General features: G+C 40.6%; 1 protein-coding gene across 1 annotated transcript in view; it reads left to right on the top strand.

Annotated features, from left to right (window-relative positions):
• Positions 1-19,310, top strand: part of VPS13B (vacuolar protein sorting 13 homolog B (yeast)) — a 512,836-nt gene that overhangs the window by 300,657 nt on the left and 192,869 nt on the right. Inside the window, exon 31 of the mRNA XM_015405853.1 lies at positions 13,169-13,372. Coding sequence (XP_015261339.1) covers positions 13,169-13,372 — 204 coding nt within the window. The remainder of the gene's footprint in view (positions 1-13,168; positions 13,373-19,310) is intronic.

The following is a 19,310-nucleotide window of genomic DNA, read 5'->3' as shown; positions in this document are numbered from 1 at the left end:
CCTACATGGAGTTGGCATCCCTATCTCCTTCTCACCCAACAACCTACTTTTATCTGCCCCTCTGTCTTCAGCTTTCTGTCTCCTTTCCCCCTGCAGCTTCTACTGAGGAAAACTATGGTCTTTCTCCACAGTGGGGACTAAAGCAGTTGACATTATTTTCTCCTCCTTTTTATCCACACAACAACCCTATGAGGTAGGTTAGGCTGAAAGTATGTGACTGGTTCAAAATCACCCAGTGAACTTCCATAGCAAGATGGGGATCTAAACCTGGGTCTTGCAAACCCTACTCTGAAGTTCTGACCATCATACTACATTGACTTTCATTGGGTGGCTGCTGTTGAACAGTAGCAAGCAGCCAGGCCCAGTTGAATCATGCAAGTCAGGTGGTATCAGGTTACCCAGAAGGTGCTGCTAGGCCTAGGTTTGCCAGCCTCCAGGTGGGACCTGAAGATCCCCCAGAATTACAACTGAACTTTAGACAACAGAGACCTGTTCCCCTGGAGAAAATGGGTGGACTCTGTGGCATCATATCCAGCTGAGGACTCTCCCCTCCCCAAACTCTGCACTCCTCAGACTTCACCACAGAATCTCCAGGAATTCCTCAACCTGGAGCAGACAATCTTAATCCCAGGACTGGCTCCAAACCCCCTTCATACTGCAGGAGGAATCCTTCCCAATCCCAGATTCAGTTCTACTTTTTGCTTCCTCTCCTCCCTCCCTCCCTCTCTCCCTCCCTCCCTCTCTCTCCTCCTACCTCTATCTGCTAGTCTATCTCTCACTGTTGATGCGGTGAGGCCTGGAGTAGATCCCTATGATGGTCATTTCAAAAGATTGGGGGGGGGGATTCAACAGCAGTCAACATTCCCTGAGGGTTGTTTTTTTTAACTTTTCAGATTTTTCTGTAGACCCATAGAGTCCCCTCAGTATGTAGAAAAACCTGCTGAGGGAGAGTGCGCTCCCTATCTGAGGAAATAAGTATCTGAGGAAATAAGCAGAGGGGACTGTTAGGAATTAGATATATAGATAACTGACGAAACAGCATTTTTCCTGCTGCTATGTAAAATCTTTCCTTGGACACAAGTAGTCTGTCAGGTGATGGGAGCATTGAGACCTTCATGGCAAGGAGGGCAAAAGAGGTCTCTGTTGTTTAGAAAAATATTTGATTATAAATGTCAGGTTTTTTAAAAAAAAAATCAGCATTTTTCTACATTGGCCATTTGAATGAGAAGAATCGCTATTCGAATTTGTTTCTAGCTCTTTAGTATATGTTTCCATCATTTGTCTTTTGTTTCCAACAAACTAATTGCAAATGGAATTAATCTCAAAGACAGTTTTAAATTGGTTGCTCAGGAAAGTTATAACAAATCAGTTACAACTTAATAAATATTCTCTAATTACACAGCTTGTCCAGCCTCTGTCCAGGTAATAACCATGATGTATGTTCTATTGAGGTATTTACAAAAGCTAATGTAAACCTTTTTAAAGCCAGGTTTTAAAATTTCAGTTCCTTATGCCCAGGTCTTGTTACCCTGGTAATGGCAGATACTGTAGTACTGGTATTTCTGGTGCTTCTGTATAAAGTGACAAGTTGCAGACCACACAGGAGGATGCCTGTTCTTCTCAGACAGCACTGAACTTCTCATAGTGTCCTGAAGTGTTTTCCAGAGACTGCAATATAGCCAGAGCTGAACTGCAGGCTGTGGAAGGTCGGTAGTTCAGCAGTTCAAGACCCGGGTGCCGCATGATGGAGTGAGCTCCCATCTCTAGTTCCAGCTCCTGCCAACCTAGCAGTTCGAAAGCAAGAAATTGCAAGTAGATAAATAGGTACCACTTCGGTGGGAAGGGAACAGCGTTCCGTGCGCCTTGGTGTTTAGCCATGCCGGCCACATGACCACGGAAACGTCTTTGGACAGCGCTGGCTCTTCGGCTTTGAAACGGAGATGAGCACCGCAACCCTAGAGTCGGATTCGACTGGCTTTCGAGCAAGGGAACCTTTACCTTTACCTTTATGTGAACAAGAGACCTGACTGTAGGTTCGCTAATCTGACTGTAGGTTCACTAATCTCCAGGTGGAGCTGGAGTTCTCCTGGGATTACACCTGAGCTCCAAACTATATAGATCAGTTCCCCCGGAGCAAATGGTTGCTTTGGAGCATGAACTCAATGGCGTTACACCCTGCTGATGTCCCTCATCAAACTCCTACCTCCCCAGGCTTCACCTCCAAAAGGCCCAGTCTCAGAGTGTCCTTCATTTGAAGAAAAAGAAGAGATTGGATTTATACCCCGCCCTTCACTCAGCGTCTCAGAGCGGTTTACAAACTCCTTTCCCTTCCCCTCCCCACAACAGACACCCTGTGAGGTAGGTGGGGCTGAGAGAGCTCTGACAGAAACTGCTCTTTTTCAAGAACAGCTCTGACAGAACTATGGCTTGCCCAGAGTCATCCAGCAGCTGCAAGTGGAGGAATGGGGAATCAAACCTGGTTCTCCCAGATTAGAGTCCGCACACTTAACCACTACACCAAACTGGCTTTGTGAGTGCAATTTGCTTTTAAGCAGAATCTAATAAGTGGAAACTGAATTTACACAAGTGGGCCAGTGGTTGAGAACTGTACCATGAGAAGATACAATTTGTTGATTGCTTATATGGAAGAACAACACTTACTGGAATGAGTAAAACCTTAATGTATTCTGCCAAAAGTTATACATGTATCCGATACATATATTACATTAACAATTCTAATTTTCCAGATTTCACCATATATTTGAGGATCTTGCAACTATATAATTTATTTCCTAATTGAAATCCTCAACAATAATAAACACCATATTTTTAAAAATTGTATGAGGTATCTTTAGAATCCAGTATTCTAATACACTGTGGTTATTCTATTAAATTGTACACAATCTTCTTGAGAATGAATTCTCACTAACAATAAATTCTGAGAAGTAATACTTTAACATGCCTCAGCTGTATATTTATTACTGTTGAGGATTTCAGTTAGAAAATAAGTTCTATAGTTGCAAGATCCTCAAATATATGGCGAAAATCTGGAAAATTAGAATTGTTAATGTAATATATGTATTGGATACATGTATAACTTTTTCAGAATACATTAAGGTTTTACTCATTGTGGTGAGTGTTCTTTTGCTGTTTAATTCACTGTGAACCTGGTTTTGTCAATTGCATTGCTTACATGGAGCTATTATTATATTTGGTCTCTCATGGTTTTGGTGGCAGAAAGCAAAGATAGTACAAGGACTGTCAGGGTACATTTCTAAAGAGGAGGGGGAGTTCACCTACCTAAAGTAAGCATTCATTTCAAGGTAAAATGTGAAACTTATACTGACAAAGTAACTGATGCAGAGCATTATAATGTATAACTTTTCAGTAAAAACACTTCCATTCATTAAATATGGATTAAATATCTAGTTCCAGAATACAAACAGTCTACATGTCAATGAATTTTTTTTACAGAGATGACTCTTTTATGACCACCAAATTACTCCTAGAATGCCTGTGTGCTCATGAACTATTTTGAACTTTAAGCATGTTAGAGCTTTAAAGGGAAATGTATGTGCACTAGGGATGGGCATGAACTGGGAAAATTGTGGTTCGTGGTGGTTCATGGTTCATTTGATTACACACACCATGAACTTTTCCCGTTTCCCGAACTGGTTTGTAGTTCATTTGGTTCATTAGTTCAGGAGGTGATAGAACAGCCCCCTTGCAAGTTAGAGATGCCAAACTCACAGTGAAACTTCAGCAGGCTCTCCTCCACCCACCCTCCAAGTTTGGTGAAGATTGGATTTGGGATGTCTGAGTTATAACCCCCCAAACCAAGTGCCCTGGGAAAGCTCAGCTCTAACCTCCCCTTAAATCAGCCACACAAAATTCTTCGTAACTTGCTCTCACATGACGACTAGCTCCTTTCTTTTCCTGCTGCAAAGTGAAAACAGCTGAGTCAGGGTGTGGTGTGGTGTGTGTGTAGATAGATAGATAGATAGATAGATAGATAGATAGATAGATAGATAGATAGATAGATAGAGATATAGGTATAGGTATAGATATAGATAGATATATATACACACACACACACACACACAAAATCTGGTCCCATAGAGCATAATGGGAGCTCCATGGTTTGCCTCCCGTAGCTGCCAACCAAGCCATGGACAACTGCTATGGGTCCACCTCCAGAGTTGCCTACTAGAAATTGATTGAATCAGCACCAGGATGTTTGGAGAATGAACCACTCTAATGAACCAAACAAACCTCCAAGAAAAAAAGATGGTTCATTTTTGGATTCAGGTATGACATAAAAAACAAACCACGAACCGGCCTGGTTCATGCTCAGACCACAGTTCATTTCTCGGTTCATGCCCATTGCTAATGTGCACACGTGTGCCAGCAGTTTTCTATTCTGAAACCTCTTGTACCTAATCGCCATATTGCTTTTTGAACCTGGAAGAACTGTACTGTGGGGAAGATTATGGTAGGACACATGTAACTCTCTTACTCAACCTTCCCAAATGCTTTTCTTCCCAATTTCAAGTACTCAGAGCAGTTTTACTGTACTTCTGTATTCCATATTTTATCTGTATAATGACAATCTAAGCTGTAAGCTTGGCCAAAGCACAGTGGCTTTCCGATTATCATCTGGAGAGTTACACCTTTGAGAACAATGCTTTCAGAACTAGCCATCACATCCATATAGTGTGGATACTCCTCTTCCTTTAGGAAGAACAAAAATGGGTGAAAGTAGAACTTCTTGTAATAAATATGTTTAATTATGCAATAGCATTACTTATATTCTTTTTTTTTTCTTTTTGGTTTCTTTGGCCTTTCATAGTTCTCAGCTGACCTGTAAGGGAATACCTTTGACTTTCTTACAATGAACCTCTGAATTATGCCTATTCAGCAGTGAGTAGTAACTGATTCAACACAAGCTGTTTCTTGTATAAACATACAAAATGCCTGACCCACACTAAATCAAGTTAAAAAGGAAAACATTACAGTTCTGTTTCCCGTTACATGCCTAAGGTCTTCTTTGGATGTCGCACATTATTGTATTATTTACCAACGAATAGGCTTTTAGTTTGATGCCACCTGGAAAAAGGATGGTTGAAACCTGCAGAATATAATAAAAGGTACATCTGATTTTATACATCATGGCAATTACAGCAGCTCTTATAGCAAGGCTCTGGAAGTCCTTGGCTTATCTTTTGGCCCAGACTTTGGCCTTTAGATGCATTCTTATGCTACAGAATAGAACAAAGATCAATTTTGAAAAGAGCTGGGACCTGGCCTAGAATGGGCCTAAAATGTCTACCTCAGGGAACATCAGGTCTAACAGCTAGCAAAGTATACTGTCTTAGTCATTCTATCAGGAGTCTGGTGAAGTGGGTTAATGGTGATCGCCATCAGCTATGAATTATACTAGCACTTTATGATATGTTTTATTCTGTATTGTTGAGATTTTATTTAAATATGGTGTTTTAACTGTTTTAACATATTGTCCGTAAGCTGCCCTGAGCCTGCCGTGGTGGGGAGGGCGGGGTACAAATTAGACGAATAAATAATAAAAAATATTTCCCATCAGTGCACTGGTCCTACCCAGATTGGGTTTAAAGCCCCAAGAGTCTTGATTGTGGGTTTTGTTTTCACTGGGTATTTCTTACTGCAAGTAGGACTACCAACCTCAGGGTTGGTATGACAGTTCTCCCAGAATTACAACTGATCTCCAGACATCAGAGATCAGTTTCCCTGAAGGGAATGGCAGTTTGGGAGGGCAGATTCTGTGGTAGGGGTCCCCAGCATGTTGTCTATGGGTGCCATGGTGCCCACCAACACCTTTCCTGACACTCATCAAGAGTATTTAGAAAGTGAGCAGTGCCAGGTGTAGCTTTTGGACAGCAGGGTTTCTGATTGTCCACTGGAGATCTGATTGGCTGTGCAGATATGAAAAAAAAAATTGCTTTGGTAGCAGTTGCTGCCCCAGCACAAGTACCTTAACTGTGTGACTGAAAGTAAGCTGTGTGTATGCAAGAAAATATTTTAAACAATATATTCATTTTAAAAGGCATCCTGTTAAATCGAGCTTCTGCCTGAAATATTAAAGAATTACTGTTAGATTTATGCATAACCTCACTCCCTGACATTTTGTGGTTGCGCCCACCACCATTTCAGAATTCCAAACATTTTAGCTACTGCAGCACACAGTGCTGACTCATGTTCAGTATATGATCTGCTAAGACTCCTAGATCCTTTTCACATATATTGCCACCGACAAGTCTCCTCCATCCTATAATTATGCATTTGATTTTCCCTATCTAAATGCAGAACTTTACATTTATCTTTGTTGAAATTCATTTTGTTAGTTTTAGCCCAGTTTTTGAGCTTATCAAGATCATCCTGAATCTTGAGTCTGTCTTCTATTGTATTTGCTACCTCTCCTAGCTTCAGAATACTCCTCGGTCTGGCTTTGTTTCTGGATTTTCAGGAGACATTGGTGACCAAGATGGCTGGAGATGCTGGTGCGTCAGAAGTGCCCCTTTCTTGATAAGGTCCTTGTTACTGTTTTGCATGCCCAGGAACTTCATAATTTGACTATTATAATGCACCCTATAAAGCACTGCCCTTTTATGTAGTCCAGATACTTCAGCTTGTCCAGAGAATAGTGGCTTGAACGAGCCATGAGGATCCATTCTTTGATCATATCCCAGTTAAAATACTGTAATGCATTCTACATTGAGCTGCCCTTGAAAACTGGACATTTCAGTTGGTCCAAAATTCAGCAGCAAGGCTACTGCCAAGGGCTGGCTTACAGGGTCATATCACTCCTAGGCTGAAAGATCAACAATGGATGTCCAGCTGTTTTTTACCTTTAAGACCCTAAATGCATTTGGTGTCAGGATACTTGAAGTACCACTACCTCCCATACTACATTCTCTATGCACCTACCTGAGGGTGAGTTGCAAATAGGGGCAAGGCTCTTTTTAGTGGTGGCACCTTGCCTTTGGAATATCTTTTCTGTTGAGTCTTGCATGGAGCCTACCTCACTCTCCTTTATGTGATATGTTTCTTGCGGAGGAGTTTCATCTTTTTTAACAGCTTGGGACCTATTTTATGAAGATAATTTAGGCTGTTGACTAGAGAAGGGCATGAACTGAATTATGAACCAAAATTCGTCATGAACCAGGCCTGTTCATAGTTTGCAAGCCTCGGTTCATGCAATCGGTTCTCTCACAAAGTGAACCGATTTTCACAGAGGTTCATGAGGTTTGTGGGAGTGGTTCATTGGCCAGACATGCTGGCATCAATGAATCAACTGTCCAGGCAATGGAGGATGAACTTAAACAGCCCTGGAAACACCAGTAGTGGCCCTCCAAAGCTTGATAGGCAGCTCTGGCTGCCAACCAGAGAGTTCCCATTATGCTCTCAGCCTCTAGCTTGCAGGTAGTCTGTTTGACACACTCCTTCCCCTTTTGCACATGGGACCCTAGGATCTTCCCCCCCCAAGCCAGTCTGCACACATCAGTACACAACTTGGAGGGCAGGTAGAGGGGCATCCTAGGGAGATCTGCTGCGAGTTTGATGCTTCTAGCTTGCAGGGGATCTGTTCAACACACTCCTTCCCCTTTTGCACTTTTGACCCTAGGGTCTCCCCTCCCACCCCCCAAGCCAATTTGTACACAACTTAGAGGGCAGTTAGAGGAGCATCCCAGAGAGGTTTGTTAAACGAAACCCATTAACCTCCACGAACCTCCATTTTCATGGTTTGTGCTCATCTCTGCTGCTGACTGCCAGCAGATAACAGCTTAAAACAGCAGAGTTTATAGCTAGGTTTTATAGTTGGATTTATTATTAATTTTTATGCTATTTTAAAGATTTTATGAGTCACCTTCAGTAGGCCTCTGAAAAGGTGGCATATATAGCTTCTGGATCAAGGTAACATATTTGACTTTTAATGTCTTAAATGGCCTGGCCTTGGACAAATGCAGGAAGTGTCATCTCCCATATAAGCCTTGCTACTCCCCAACCCCATAGCCAGGAAATGTTCCGGGAGGAAGCTTTATGATTTTGGGAGTCACCACGAGTGACTCTCCTCAAGAAGATCTGAAGAGGAGGCAGCCAGATGGCAGGGCAGTGAGCAGAGAGGGTTTCCCCTGCGTGCTGGCAAGCCGAGAAAGGCAAAGAAGACCGCTCTGCTGCAGCAAAAGCATGCATCTCCTCGCCACACAAGGGGTGCTTGCTTGCCCCCTCCCTCCCTCCCTCTTGGTGGCTGCCTAGCCTCCCCCCTTCCCTTTACAACAACGTGGGCATCAGCCATCTGTGCTCCATGAAGTCTGCCTGCTCAGAGTTACTGATCTCTTCAGCTCAGCCATCAGTTGCAATTCTGGGAGAGCCCTGGCCAGTCAATAGCAGCAGAGTGGATAAAGGAATGAATCAAGCAAGGAAGGAGTGGGCAGCTGGCTTCAATGTGTCACGGCTGAACTAAATTCAAAGTTATACTTTTCTAATAGCTTGGGGGGCTTTGGGGACTCGCTGGCACTGGGGCTCACCCCTAACCAATAGGGGGCTGAGCCCCTAAAGCTCCACTACTGGCTACGACCCTGCTGCTCCCCCTCAAACAGTCAAACCCCTTACAGGTTCTGTCCTTGAAGGTTGCTATCTGCCCTGTTGGTGCTGGCCCCTAGTCTGTGGATTTTCTTTCTGAACAAGATGCACTAGATATGCACTCTTGACCTTTTAAGAAGGGTGGTTAATTTTTTTTAATTGCCAGATCTGTTAAGGTGTCTGGTTTCTATTTTTTCATCCATATATTTAAGTTAATAACTTTTGTGGTTATTTAGTATTTGAGGTAAACTCCAACCTTCCTCTATATGTCAAAAAATATTTAGTCTTAAATAAAATCTTGTTTGCCTGATAGAGTAAAACCAGTCAAAGCTGTGTGTTTATTGGATTTGTGACAAAAATGTATGTCTTTATGATAGATTGTCCAAATACTAAATCTTTCATACAACTTGTAGTGAATGCAAGACGACAAGTTGTGATAAAGAAAGATCTCCAAGGATGAATTGGGAGATAAACTGTGAAACAGGGCAGGAAAAAATATATAAAATTCTGGTCTGTTTACAGAGGCCTCTTTCCATGTAACTAGATAGTCACACACTGTTTTGTGTTACTTGGCTTGTGGGAGTGTTGATAGGATGGGACATTCCCTTCTTTCTCCAGTTTCTACAAAACTACAGAGAGGCTGTTTCCTACCTTGGCTTTCCCAGTTTTTCTAATACTGACTGCAGAGATTTGGTTGTTCCAGCTCCACTTTCTCCCTAAAAATAGTATAAAGCACCTGGGACTGGGAAAAGAGAGGCTGCTGTGCTTCTAGGGTTGCCAGACTCCAGGTGGGGCCTGGAGATATCCCGCTTTTACAACTGATCTCCAGCTGACAGAGATCAGCTCCCCTGGAGAAAATGACTGCTTTGAAGGGTGGACTCTATGGCATTGTACCCTGCTGAGGCCCCTCCCCTCCCCAAACCCCACCCTCTCCTGGGTCCACCCCCAAATTCTCCAGGTATTTTCCAACCCAGACCTGGCAACCCTATGTGCTTACAACATCGGTCTGCAGAACTTCAGCTGCTGTAATATCATGTGCATAATTTTAGTTGGTGGAATGTAGGGGTGATGGTATCTTTTGTCAAGACTAGCTGCTGGTCCAACAGCAGCATCTTAAAAGGGTATAGCCAGGACCTGCTATTTGTGGTTTTTGTCATGTGCTTCTCTAGTGCTTTGTGCTGCCACTGACTGCCAAAGCTGCAATGTTGCTGGGGCTGAAGACTTCCTCCCCCCAAGACTGTTCTGTCGGGTTTGTGGTAGTGTAGTGTTTCCCCCCAAGATAAATTGCTGACTCTTGATGCCCCCCCCCCAATTATTTAAGTATGTCTAAGTGATGACAGGAAGGGGCTGCATGATAGTTGGAATTTTTAAATAACAGGTGTGGGTTGTTGATGTCTTGATAAGCTTGGATTCTGGATGATTATATTGGGATTTAGATTGTGATTGCAAGCCACTTTGAGTCCTATTATCCAGGATAAAAGCAACATATAAATATTTTAAATAATTAAGTTGTCTAGATTATCTGTAGTGGAACAAATATACCTAAAGCAAATATATTTGTTGGAGTTCGTTCTGATGTAAAAGAACTGTGACTGGAAGATTGGTGAAAACCAATGTGAAAGTTGGGGGGAAATACAAACTTTCAAATGGTAAAGTTTATGTAGGTTGTTACATTAGGATTTCAAGGACCAAAAATACCTGTTTCCCGGACGACAATACGGAATCAGTGTAAGCCATAGTAGAATAATAGCTTTTATGTCTTCCTAGCAGGTGATCCCTCTCTGTGTGCTGAAAATTCAGTATTCTTTACCTACAAGCATTACATGGTGGTGTTGAACAAATGACTCCTGTAAATCATTTTCCTAATATACAATATACTTAGTATATTCCTAAAATGGTAAGGAACATTGGGCGATTGCATTCTGCAGTAACTGGGAATTATCCCCCCCCCGTAAATCTCATTGGATTGAATCCTAAGAACGGTGAGCGGAAATTTGTTCATGGGTCTGATTTTTCCCAAGCCTCCACCTTCCTTCTTGCAACCCTATGTGTGATGGAGGCTATTCAGGAGAGGAAAAAAATGCAGAAATTGTTGTCCCCCTCTCACACAACTGGAAACATTTTCAGTACATCATTGAGTTGGATCCAATCCATATGTATCTACTTCCACAATAATTTCTTTAGGTAACTGAACTTTCAGTGGAGAAGGAGACAGTTGTTCATTGGATGTGGATACTTCCTCATTGCATAGGACCTTGTTCTTCTGTAGCAACAGTCACGTACTTTCATCTCTGATCCCTAAACAATATTTGGTTGTCAGGTTGAACACCAAACAGGTAACTTATTCTATTCAAACCAGAAACAAGACTGGATGCTGTTTGTAGCTAATTGGTCTATCCTGTGAAACTAAGAGTGGGAGAACAGGTACTAAAGAACATAGCATTTCTTCTCAACAGTCATTCATGTAGACTGTGATTTCTGTAAAATCTCCAATTTAAAACTGGGAAATTAACAGGCAAAAGCTAGAGTTTTGATATTTAGGAATACTCTTTCGATATAACCTTTCATGGAAACAACTTATAGAGGAGGCTCAACAGCTAGCTACTCAAACGACCAATGTAATAACCCACTCTTTTTTTACTCTAAAGGAGGTATACCTGCGGCACTCTCAGTGTATAACTCTAAGGTGGGATCCCAGTTGTTATATGGTGCTTCAATTTGGATTCCTGCCTTCCATGTTCAACGATACTTTTTTTGCTAGATTCCTTCGAAGAATCTCAGGAGCCCCATGCTGTGTGGCAGGAACTGCATTGAGAGCTGAATTAGGTGTGTGCTCCCTAGAAGCAAGGGCCTGGGCAGCTGCTTTTGGACTTTGGCTCAAGTTAACCTTTGCCTCTTTGGGAATGGGCAGGTTCATTTGGGTGGATGCCTTTAAAACAACTTGGCAGAAATTGCTAATCTCTTGTTTGGATTGCCTGGGGATTTCCCCTAATGATATTGATAGTTTAGTTTAAGCTCTGTTAGAAAGTTGATTTTGAGATGTCTTTATGAGATGAGTCCAGTACTAGATTCAGGGCCCACAGAGTTTGCTCTCCCCTTTATTTTGGATTCACATACTCAAAATATAGACAAGCCTTTATGTTGGCCCATTTTAACTCATTTCCAATGGCAGATCTGTCAGGTCGCTTTGAGAGGATTCCATTAGTTGAAAGATTCTTTAGCTGTGAAACAGGGAGTCTTGACACTTGGTAACACTGTTTATTAGACTGTCCAAACATGTTTGTTTCTCGCTTCCTAAAGGACCTAGCCAGTTCCTCAGCCTACTGTAAGCTACAGACTCTCTTGACTGGAAACTATTATGATAATACTCTGGCTGTTGCTAAATTCTTTTCTTATGGGATTAAATCCAACAGATAATTAGAGCTTGATAATTTGATGCTTTACCTGTTAGATGTGCCCATTGTTATAATAATTATTATTAATATTCCATTGTTACGCTGAATTGTTAATGCTCAAGAGTATAATCATAAGAGCAGAGAGTTAAAGTAAAGAAAAGATTTCTGCACAGTGCTGCAGTTTTGAACTAGCCATAATAGTGGTTTGTCATAGTCCCTGTCTTGCCTGCAGGCGTCTTACTTATTTAACCAGTATGCCCTGAAACCTGAAAAATCCTCCAACTGAAGCATCTTAAGAAGGAAAGTCTGCGCCACTTTTATTTTCCCACAGGCAAGAAACTGTCCCACCGATGATGGGAAGAAGGTGATCAAAGGGTTGCAACCAAGAATATTCTATGGCCACTGAGCAGGAAGTAAGGAGGCTCAAACAGCATTTCTTTATCCAAGAGGCCCAATATCATATTTTGTGACCTTTGATCTTGGTTCCTTTGAAAAATGAAGCTTTAATTTTTCAAGGCTTCTTTCACAATTTAACAATGAGAGAGCTTTTTTAATTTCTTATTTTCTACCATTCAAGATGTGTAGCATCTATAACACAGGAACAGCCAATCGTTAGTTTGAACACGTAAATCCCTATTTGTTTTGAATCACCTGGGAATGAGGAATGTGTATTATTATAAGATGTGTATCATTAGAGGTGCATATTTTCCTGAGGGGGTTCTTTCCTATGCTTACAAAATGGTTAGTACAGTATTCTTGAAAGCACAAAAATGCTGTTTGAACAGGCATAACACATGATGTAGTGAGATGTTATTATGAAGGTAACAGAGAAACAAAAATTGACATCTTGCAAAAATTACCATAACACTGAATGTATTCTAAGATTGCTGTTCTGTATCTTCTGTCATTAAAAATACAACCTTACATACCTTTCTTTACACAGTTATACAGATAATATACAAGGCAATGACATTACATATGCATTTAATATCCATGATATTTGTCATTATTCAATTAATTAGCTCCATTAATGGGTAAAGCTTTCTTTAGGCTTTGTCCCCCACAATATAGCCCTGAAACTTTCTCCAGTCAGTGGTTTAGAGGTAGAAATTACTGAACAGTTTTCTTAACTCTTCAATTTCTTTCTGCCATCATAGGAGAGCATTGAATCTAGGAATTATTCGAGATCCTGGATCAGAGGTAGAAGACAGGCAATATCAAATAGATCTCCATTCCATCAACATTGGTACAGCTCAGTGGGATCAGCTGAAGCCAGAGAAGGAAAATGGTAAAGGAAGGACACTTCCAGAAAGTGAAAGAAATTCTCAGAATCCAGCCCTTGAATGGAATATGGCTAGTAGGTAAGAAACAAGTTTTAAATTGTGGCTCCTAGATTTTACTAAAAATAAAAACTAAGCAATGATTATAGCATCCCGTATATCCGAGCAAAATATTTTGGTATCTGTATGTTCACGTGTGTTTGCATTCCATGGCAAATGTGCTTTCCATGAACTTGAGACTAAATAGTACATTTCAAGTTGTTGTTTGTAGTATTGTTATACTATAATTGCAGTGCAGATACTGTTATGTCTATATTTCCATAATAGCTTATTATATAGCCATAAAATTTTACTCCTGGCTGGAACCTGGCATTCACATTTCCAGCTTAGTAACAAGAGAGTTGTTATCCCCTTTGTAGTTTTACAGAGTTTGAACAAAACCGTTTTAGACATTTTTAAGCCAGCAAAGGACAAAAAGATATTTTCCCTATTGGCTTGAAACCAGTTTTTGTGCTTCCGTAAATGAAAACAGATGTGATTTTTAAATGACAAATTTCCGCTGATTTGTTGATATGTAAAAAAAGGACTTTCAGCTCAAATCTACTTAGAAATGTTACTTTGATATCTTCCATTTTTATTATTCTGCTGCAGTAGGCTTTGATGATTTTTCAGTTAGATGTTACAAAAGTCCTGTACAGATGATCTGCAGAATAATTTGGGGAAGAGGGAATTAAGTGTGTGCCTTCTTGCCCCACCACTGACCATCATTAATTTATTTGATCTTCAGAATAGTTCCTAATGGAGAGATTCTGTTCAGAACATGTGGAGGCAGGGAAGGCAAACCAGGAGTCCCAAGCTCTCTTCCTCTACACATATATTCATTAGAATTGCCATAGTGTCTACACAGGACTCTTTTATGCCTGAAACAAGTAGAGGAATCATATAAGCAGTCATAGCAGACTTGGCATTAAGGCTCTTTTTTCATTAAATCCCAAATTAATTTTGTAAAGATATTTCTTCAATATTTTAAGCGCAGAATTTTCTATAGGAAACAAGTAGCAGTCATGTTGAGTGGATTCTTCCCCTATTTGCCTTTATAATTTTCCCCCCTTAAAGTCTAGTCCTTGATTTGTAGGAAAAGATCTTAAAAGTACGTACATCAAGAAAGGTTTCTTAAACATAATACATCAAATGCAACTATTATGTCTCTATGCCATTCTTGCCATTTTAAATCAAACAGCCTTTTAAAACTATTGTTTTAATAAACTGTTTTTAAGAAATTGATTGCCAAGTCTGGAGTGACTTTTAATAGCAATGCTGTAAACCGAAGAAAAGTGCAGTTTGCAATGGAAATGCTGACACTCCAGTAAGTCGAGCAGTGATCATGATAGCTCTATATCATGGACATTTGTAAAAACAAGCCACAGCTGAGGTCCCCATCTGATCCCCAGAAAATTAAAGAGCCTTTAAAAGCTTTGCAAATGCATCACTGTTCTTTTCTATTAGAAAAAATAAAATGTGCTGATAATTCTGTCTCTGGGTCTCTTGATGTAGAACATCAAAACTCCTTTGGTGCCTTTAGTTCAGGAACTTAACAAATGAATCAATGACAGTAGTTTAAATGAGCAAGACATTTTCCTGCTTTTATCAGAAAGACTAGATAATGGTTAGAATGTAAGAAAAGTAGATCATAGTGTCACTTACCGCTGATAGCGGGGGGGAGAGCCCAGGACATTCACGTGCACAAAGCGCGCGTGCTGCGATGACATCAGCCGAAAGTGACATCACCGCGTTGGGCACATTGCTGGCTGATGCTCTAGCAATCAGCCTGGAAACTTTTGGTGGCAGGGTTCCCCCGCCGGCTTTTTCTGGACTGGCGGATTGGGGACCCTTTTAGCAAGGGGACCTCCACCCTCCCGGGGGACCTGGCAGCCCTACTGCATGCCAGTGTTTTAATGAAGAGATTATCTTTCTTTCTTTTGGGAAGGATATTTTTCAAAATATTTTTAACCAAAAAACAAACAAACCAAAGTAGCACTAAGTTTCTAGCATGTCTTATTTGTATAGGTGCAGTATTCTTTGTGTCTTCTTTTGCCATCGAGTTGCAGCTGACTTATAATCAATGTTCCCTCTAAGCTGAGTTAGTGTGAGCCAGCTCACAGTTTTTTAGCCTCTGGCTCACACATTTTTGTCTTAGCTCAGGAAGGAGGGCTCCAGAGCAAACTAATTTATGCAGTAGACAAGTCGCTTGCTCACTACTTTAATGCCAGTGGCTCACAAAGTAGAATTTTTGCTCGCAGGACTCCACAGCTTAGCGGGAACATTGCTTATAATGAACCTGTAGGGTTTTCAAGGCAAGAGACAAGACATTCAGAGGTGTTTTGCCATTTGCCTGCCTCTGCGCAGCAACCCTAGATTTCCTTGGTGTCCTCCCACCCAAATACTAACCAGGGCTGACCCTGCTTAGCTTTTGATATGAGATCTGCTAGCCTGGACTAGCCAGGTCAGGAATCTTTCTCAATATTCCTAAAGGACTTAATAGGGAAAGGGTTGGTTCCAATATAATTTTTTCCCCTGTGGGAATATATAACGTGGAAAGCATAAGGATGGAATAGAAAATCCAAGTAGATTTTTCAGCAAAGCTCTGGAGAAAAGACGTTGTTGGTTCCTCTTTCCTGATAGTTCCTGCAGTATCCTCATTATGCAGGCCTTCGTGGATCCAGAAAGGATCATTGATTTTTTAATTTGGTAACTCATAAACATTATTACATAAGTATATTGAGATAAATTACTGTTATTTCACACCTACACTGCAACATTGTGTATAATTTGAATCAAAGGTCTTCAAACATTAACTTTATTAGGGTTTTGACTTTCACTTTTTTAATCCAATCTCTCTTTTGGGGAACTACTTGTAATTGACATCTAGCAGACATGCAGCTGTTGCTATATTGATACATGAATTTACACATTTCACTTTTTTTTTAACCAATCAGTATTATGTCACAGTTCTGTCATTTTTTTAAAAAAAGTCTGTTACCTTTGCTGGTACTTTTCAGTGTTTAAAAATATGGGAAGGATATAGCAAGAGAACTGTTTCCTACATTCTTTTTCCAGAATGGCTACCTGGCTATGTGCTCCATTTCCTTTGCAGTGCAGGACAGTAATATGCAGCACACTACGTAGGGTGCATGGAAATAAAACTTCCAACTGACACTCTTTTTGTTGAACAAAATCATAAACTCCTGTATTTAAGTGCATATAACTCCTATGTTCAGGCTTGCCATATACCACCTGCCCTTTTGTTTTCTCAATGTCTTACTTTAACCAGATGTTCTTAAAAGAGTACTATGAACAGTCAGCTACTTTAATACTTCTGAAAGTCCTGTCTTTCTTTTAAAGCAATAAATATGTAGCAGATGCCTAAGTGGGACCTGGAGTGAATAAAGTATGGTCATAGTACCATCATTACACCATTCCTGATTGAGGATGTTCATATGGTACACACCTGTGACAAGTTAGCAGGATACTTAAGGGTACTACAGTGTAGAAGACTTAATAAAGAAAGTGAAGGTTTATTTTTTGTTCTCTCCTTGAAACCACTGAGAAGGAACACCTTGCTTTTGAAGACAATAAGTTGTCTTCAGTTTCTCTTTACACCTGCATTTGTTCCAATACTTGCTTTAGCTTATTTCCTAAAGAATTGCCTAAATGAGGCAAATGTTACTGGTAAGGAAATAGGTACTGATGTGCAGTAGAAATGTATCAAACTGGATATCTGTGCATCTCTCTATACACCATTTAACTTGTGCAGTTCTAGAAATAACAATACTTAAAAGGCTGAAAATATCAATGCTATAAAGATTTGGAATAGGTGTTACTTTTTATTATAGTGTTGGGCTTTTTATGTGCGTTTCAGCTACTAATGCCAATCCATTCTATAGATGTAGTCTGAGATGCACTTGGATCAAAGACTCTTAAATATTGTTGTTCGTTTAACCGCTGTGTTTGTTTCACTTGGCTGTTTCCTTGTTAATTGGGCATTGCTATTTCTTTGTTTGTCAGTTGTTAAGTGATAATTGGAATAACCAAAATATTAAGCAATGAAAATTGCATGAATACATTTTATTCTACAGTGGAGTGCCCAGAGACTGCTTTAATCACACTTTCTTATATTTCATATGTAAGATGACTGATGGTAAAGAGTGAATGAAAAACATTTGGTTTAAAGGAAATCTGGCTAAGACTAGAGTGATGCTGACTGGCAGGAAGAGGTATTGATAGAATTTTTGTAAAAAAATCTGAGAGCACTTTCTCAGATGAAGCACTTGCTTGCATCAGTGTGAATATGATTTCCAGAGTTGGGTTTTCCTAAGAATGCTTTCTCTTACTAGATTACAGCTGTTTTCAAATGGCCAGCTGTTTTCAGATGTGCTGACCAGAATATGACAGTCCACTATAATCCTTTGCGTGTTTACTCCAAAGGAAGTCCCACTTTACTTAGTATAGTTTTTCCTAGGCAAATATGCTCAGGATTGCAGCTATAGTTGTTATTTTGCACATTCATCTACAAAGTTAGGCCTACTGTAAACACAATGAAAGACATACAAAGCTTTCCAAGTTAAAAGATATTGTTAAACCACAGACTTTATCTACAGATAGCACCATAGTTTTATTACCCTTTTACAAGTTTGCCAACCCCAGGTTGAGAAATTCCTGGAGATTTGGGGGGTGGAGTCTGGGAAGAGTGGGGTTTGAGAAGGGGAGTGACTTTAGAGGGATATAATGCCATAGAGTCTACCCTCCAAAGCAGCCATTTTCTCCAGAGAAACTAGGGGTGCCAGTTCCAGGTTGGGAAATTCCTGGAAATTTGGGGGGGGGGGTGAGCCTGGGAATGGCAGGGTTTGGGGAGGGACCTCAGCAAGGGGTGATGCCATAGAGTCCACCTTCCAAAGCAAGCCATTTTCTCTAGAGGAACTGATCTGTGTTATCTGGAGACCAGTTGTAATTCTGTGAGATCTCCAGGCCCTAAACAGCAACTCTATATGAAAAAAATCAAGTTACTTTGTATAAAACAATTATTCCAGAACCAATTGCCTCTGAGAGCAATCTGATTTACCATTATATCTTGCACAGAATTTGAACTTAGGACATGTTGTGTTCAAATCTCTGTCAATCAGGTCTGAGTAAGAAGGATGTTGATCTAGGATTATAGTCCAACAAACTTCTTACTCAAACCTGATTTGATATAAATCCAAATCTTCTTCTTCCTCCTCCTCCTCTTCTTCCCTTTCTCTCCCTTCTCCTTCTTCTACACCACAAAACTCACCTACAGCAGTGCACCCATTTTTATATACTTGCTACCTTAAGAACACCTGGGAACTAAGGGGAAGGTTTATAGTTTAAAACAAACCTGTTTCTCGAAAATCATATGAGGCTGTGTAAGTTCCCTCAGTTGGCAGAGGAGGCCTGTCGCAACTGGCCTGTAGTTTCTCCTGCTATGATGCAACATGAGCGGTCACACAGATTCCCATATGGTATGTGAACTATTGCTCCTGGCTCTTCTGTGTTCAAGGGGTGACCTTTCTTCCATTCAGACTCTCCTATTAGGTTCTAAGAGCTTAACTGTTATGGACAGAGCAAAGTTTGAGTCGAGTGGCACCTTTAAGACCAACAAAGTTCAGTTCTGGGTATAAGCTTTCGTGCACGCGAATGCTTATACCCAGAAATAAACTTTGTTGGTCTTAAAGGTGGCACTGGACTCAAACTTTGTTCTCTTGATTCAGACCAATATGGCTACCCACCTGAATCTATTGTTACAGAGTGTTTGATTTAACTGGAAAGACCTTAGCTCAGCCATAAATCTCCATGGATGAGCTTGGGCTAGTCCTTAAGCGTCTCTGTGTAATCTACCTCATATGATGCTTGAAAGTTAAAGGGGGGGGGGGATACCTACTGTATTTATGCCACTTTGTGCTTTTGTAGGAAGCGTGATGATGACAATATAATAATAACCACT

Source organism: Gekko japonicus, unplaced genomic scaffold (assembly GCF_001447785.1).
Source record: "Gekko japonicus isolate JY-2015 unplaced genomic scaffold, Gekko_japonicus_V1.1 scaffold232, whole genome shotgun sequence".
NCBI lineage: Eukaryota > Metazoa > Chordata > Lepidosauria > Squamata > Gekkonidae > Gekko > Gekko japonicus.
The sequence above is the reverse complement of the archived record's forward strand: the minus strand, read 5'-3'. Positions and strand labels throughout refer to the sequence as shown.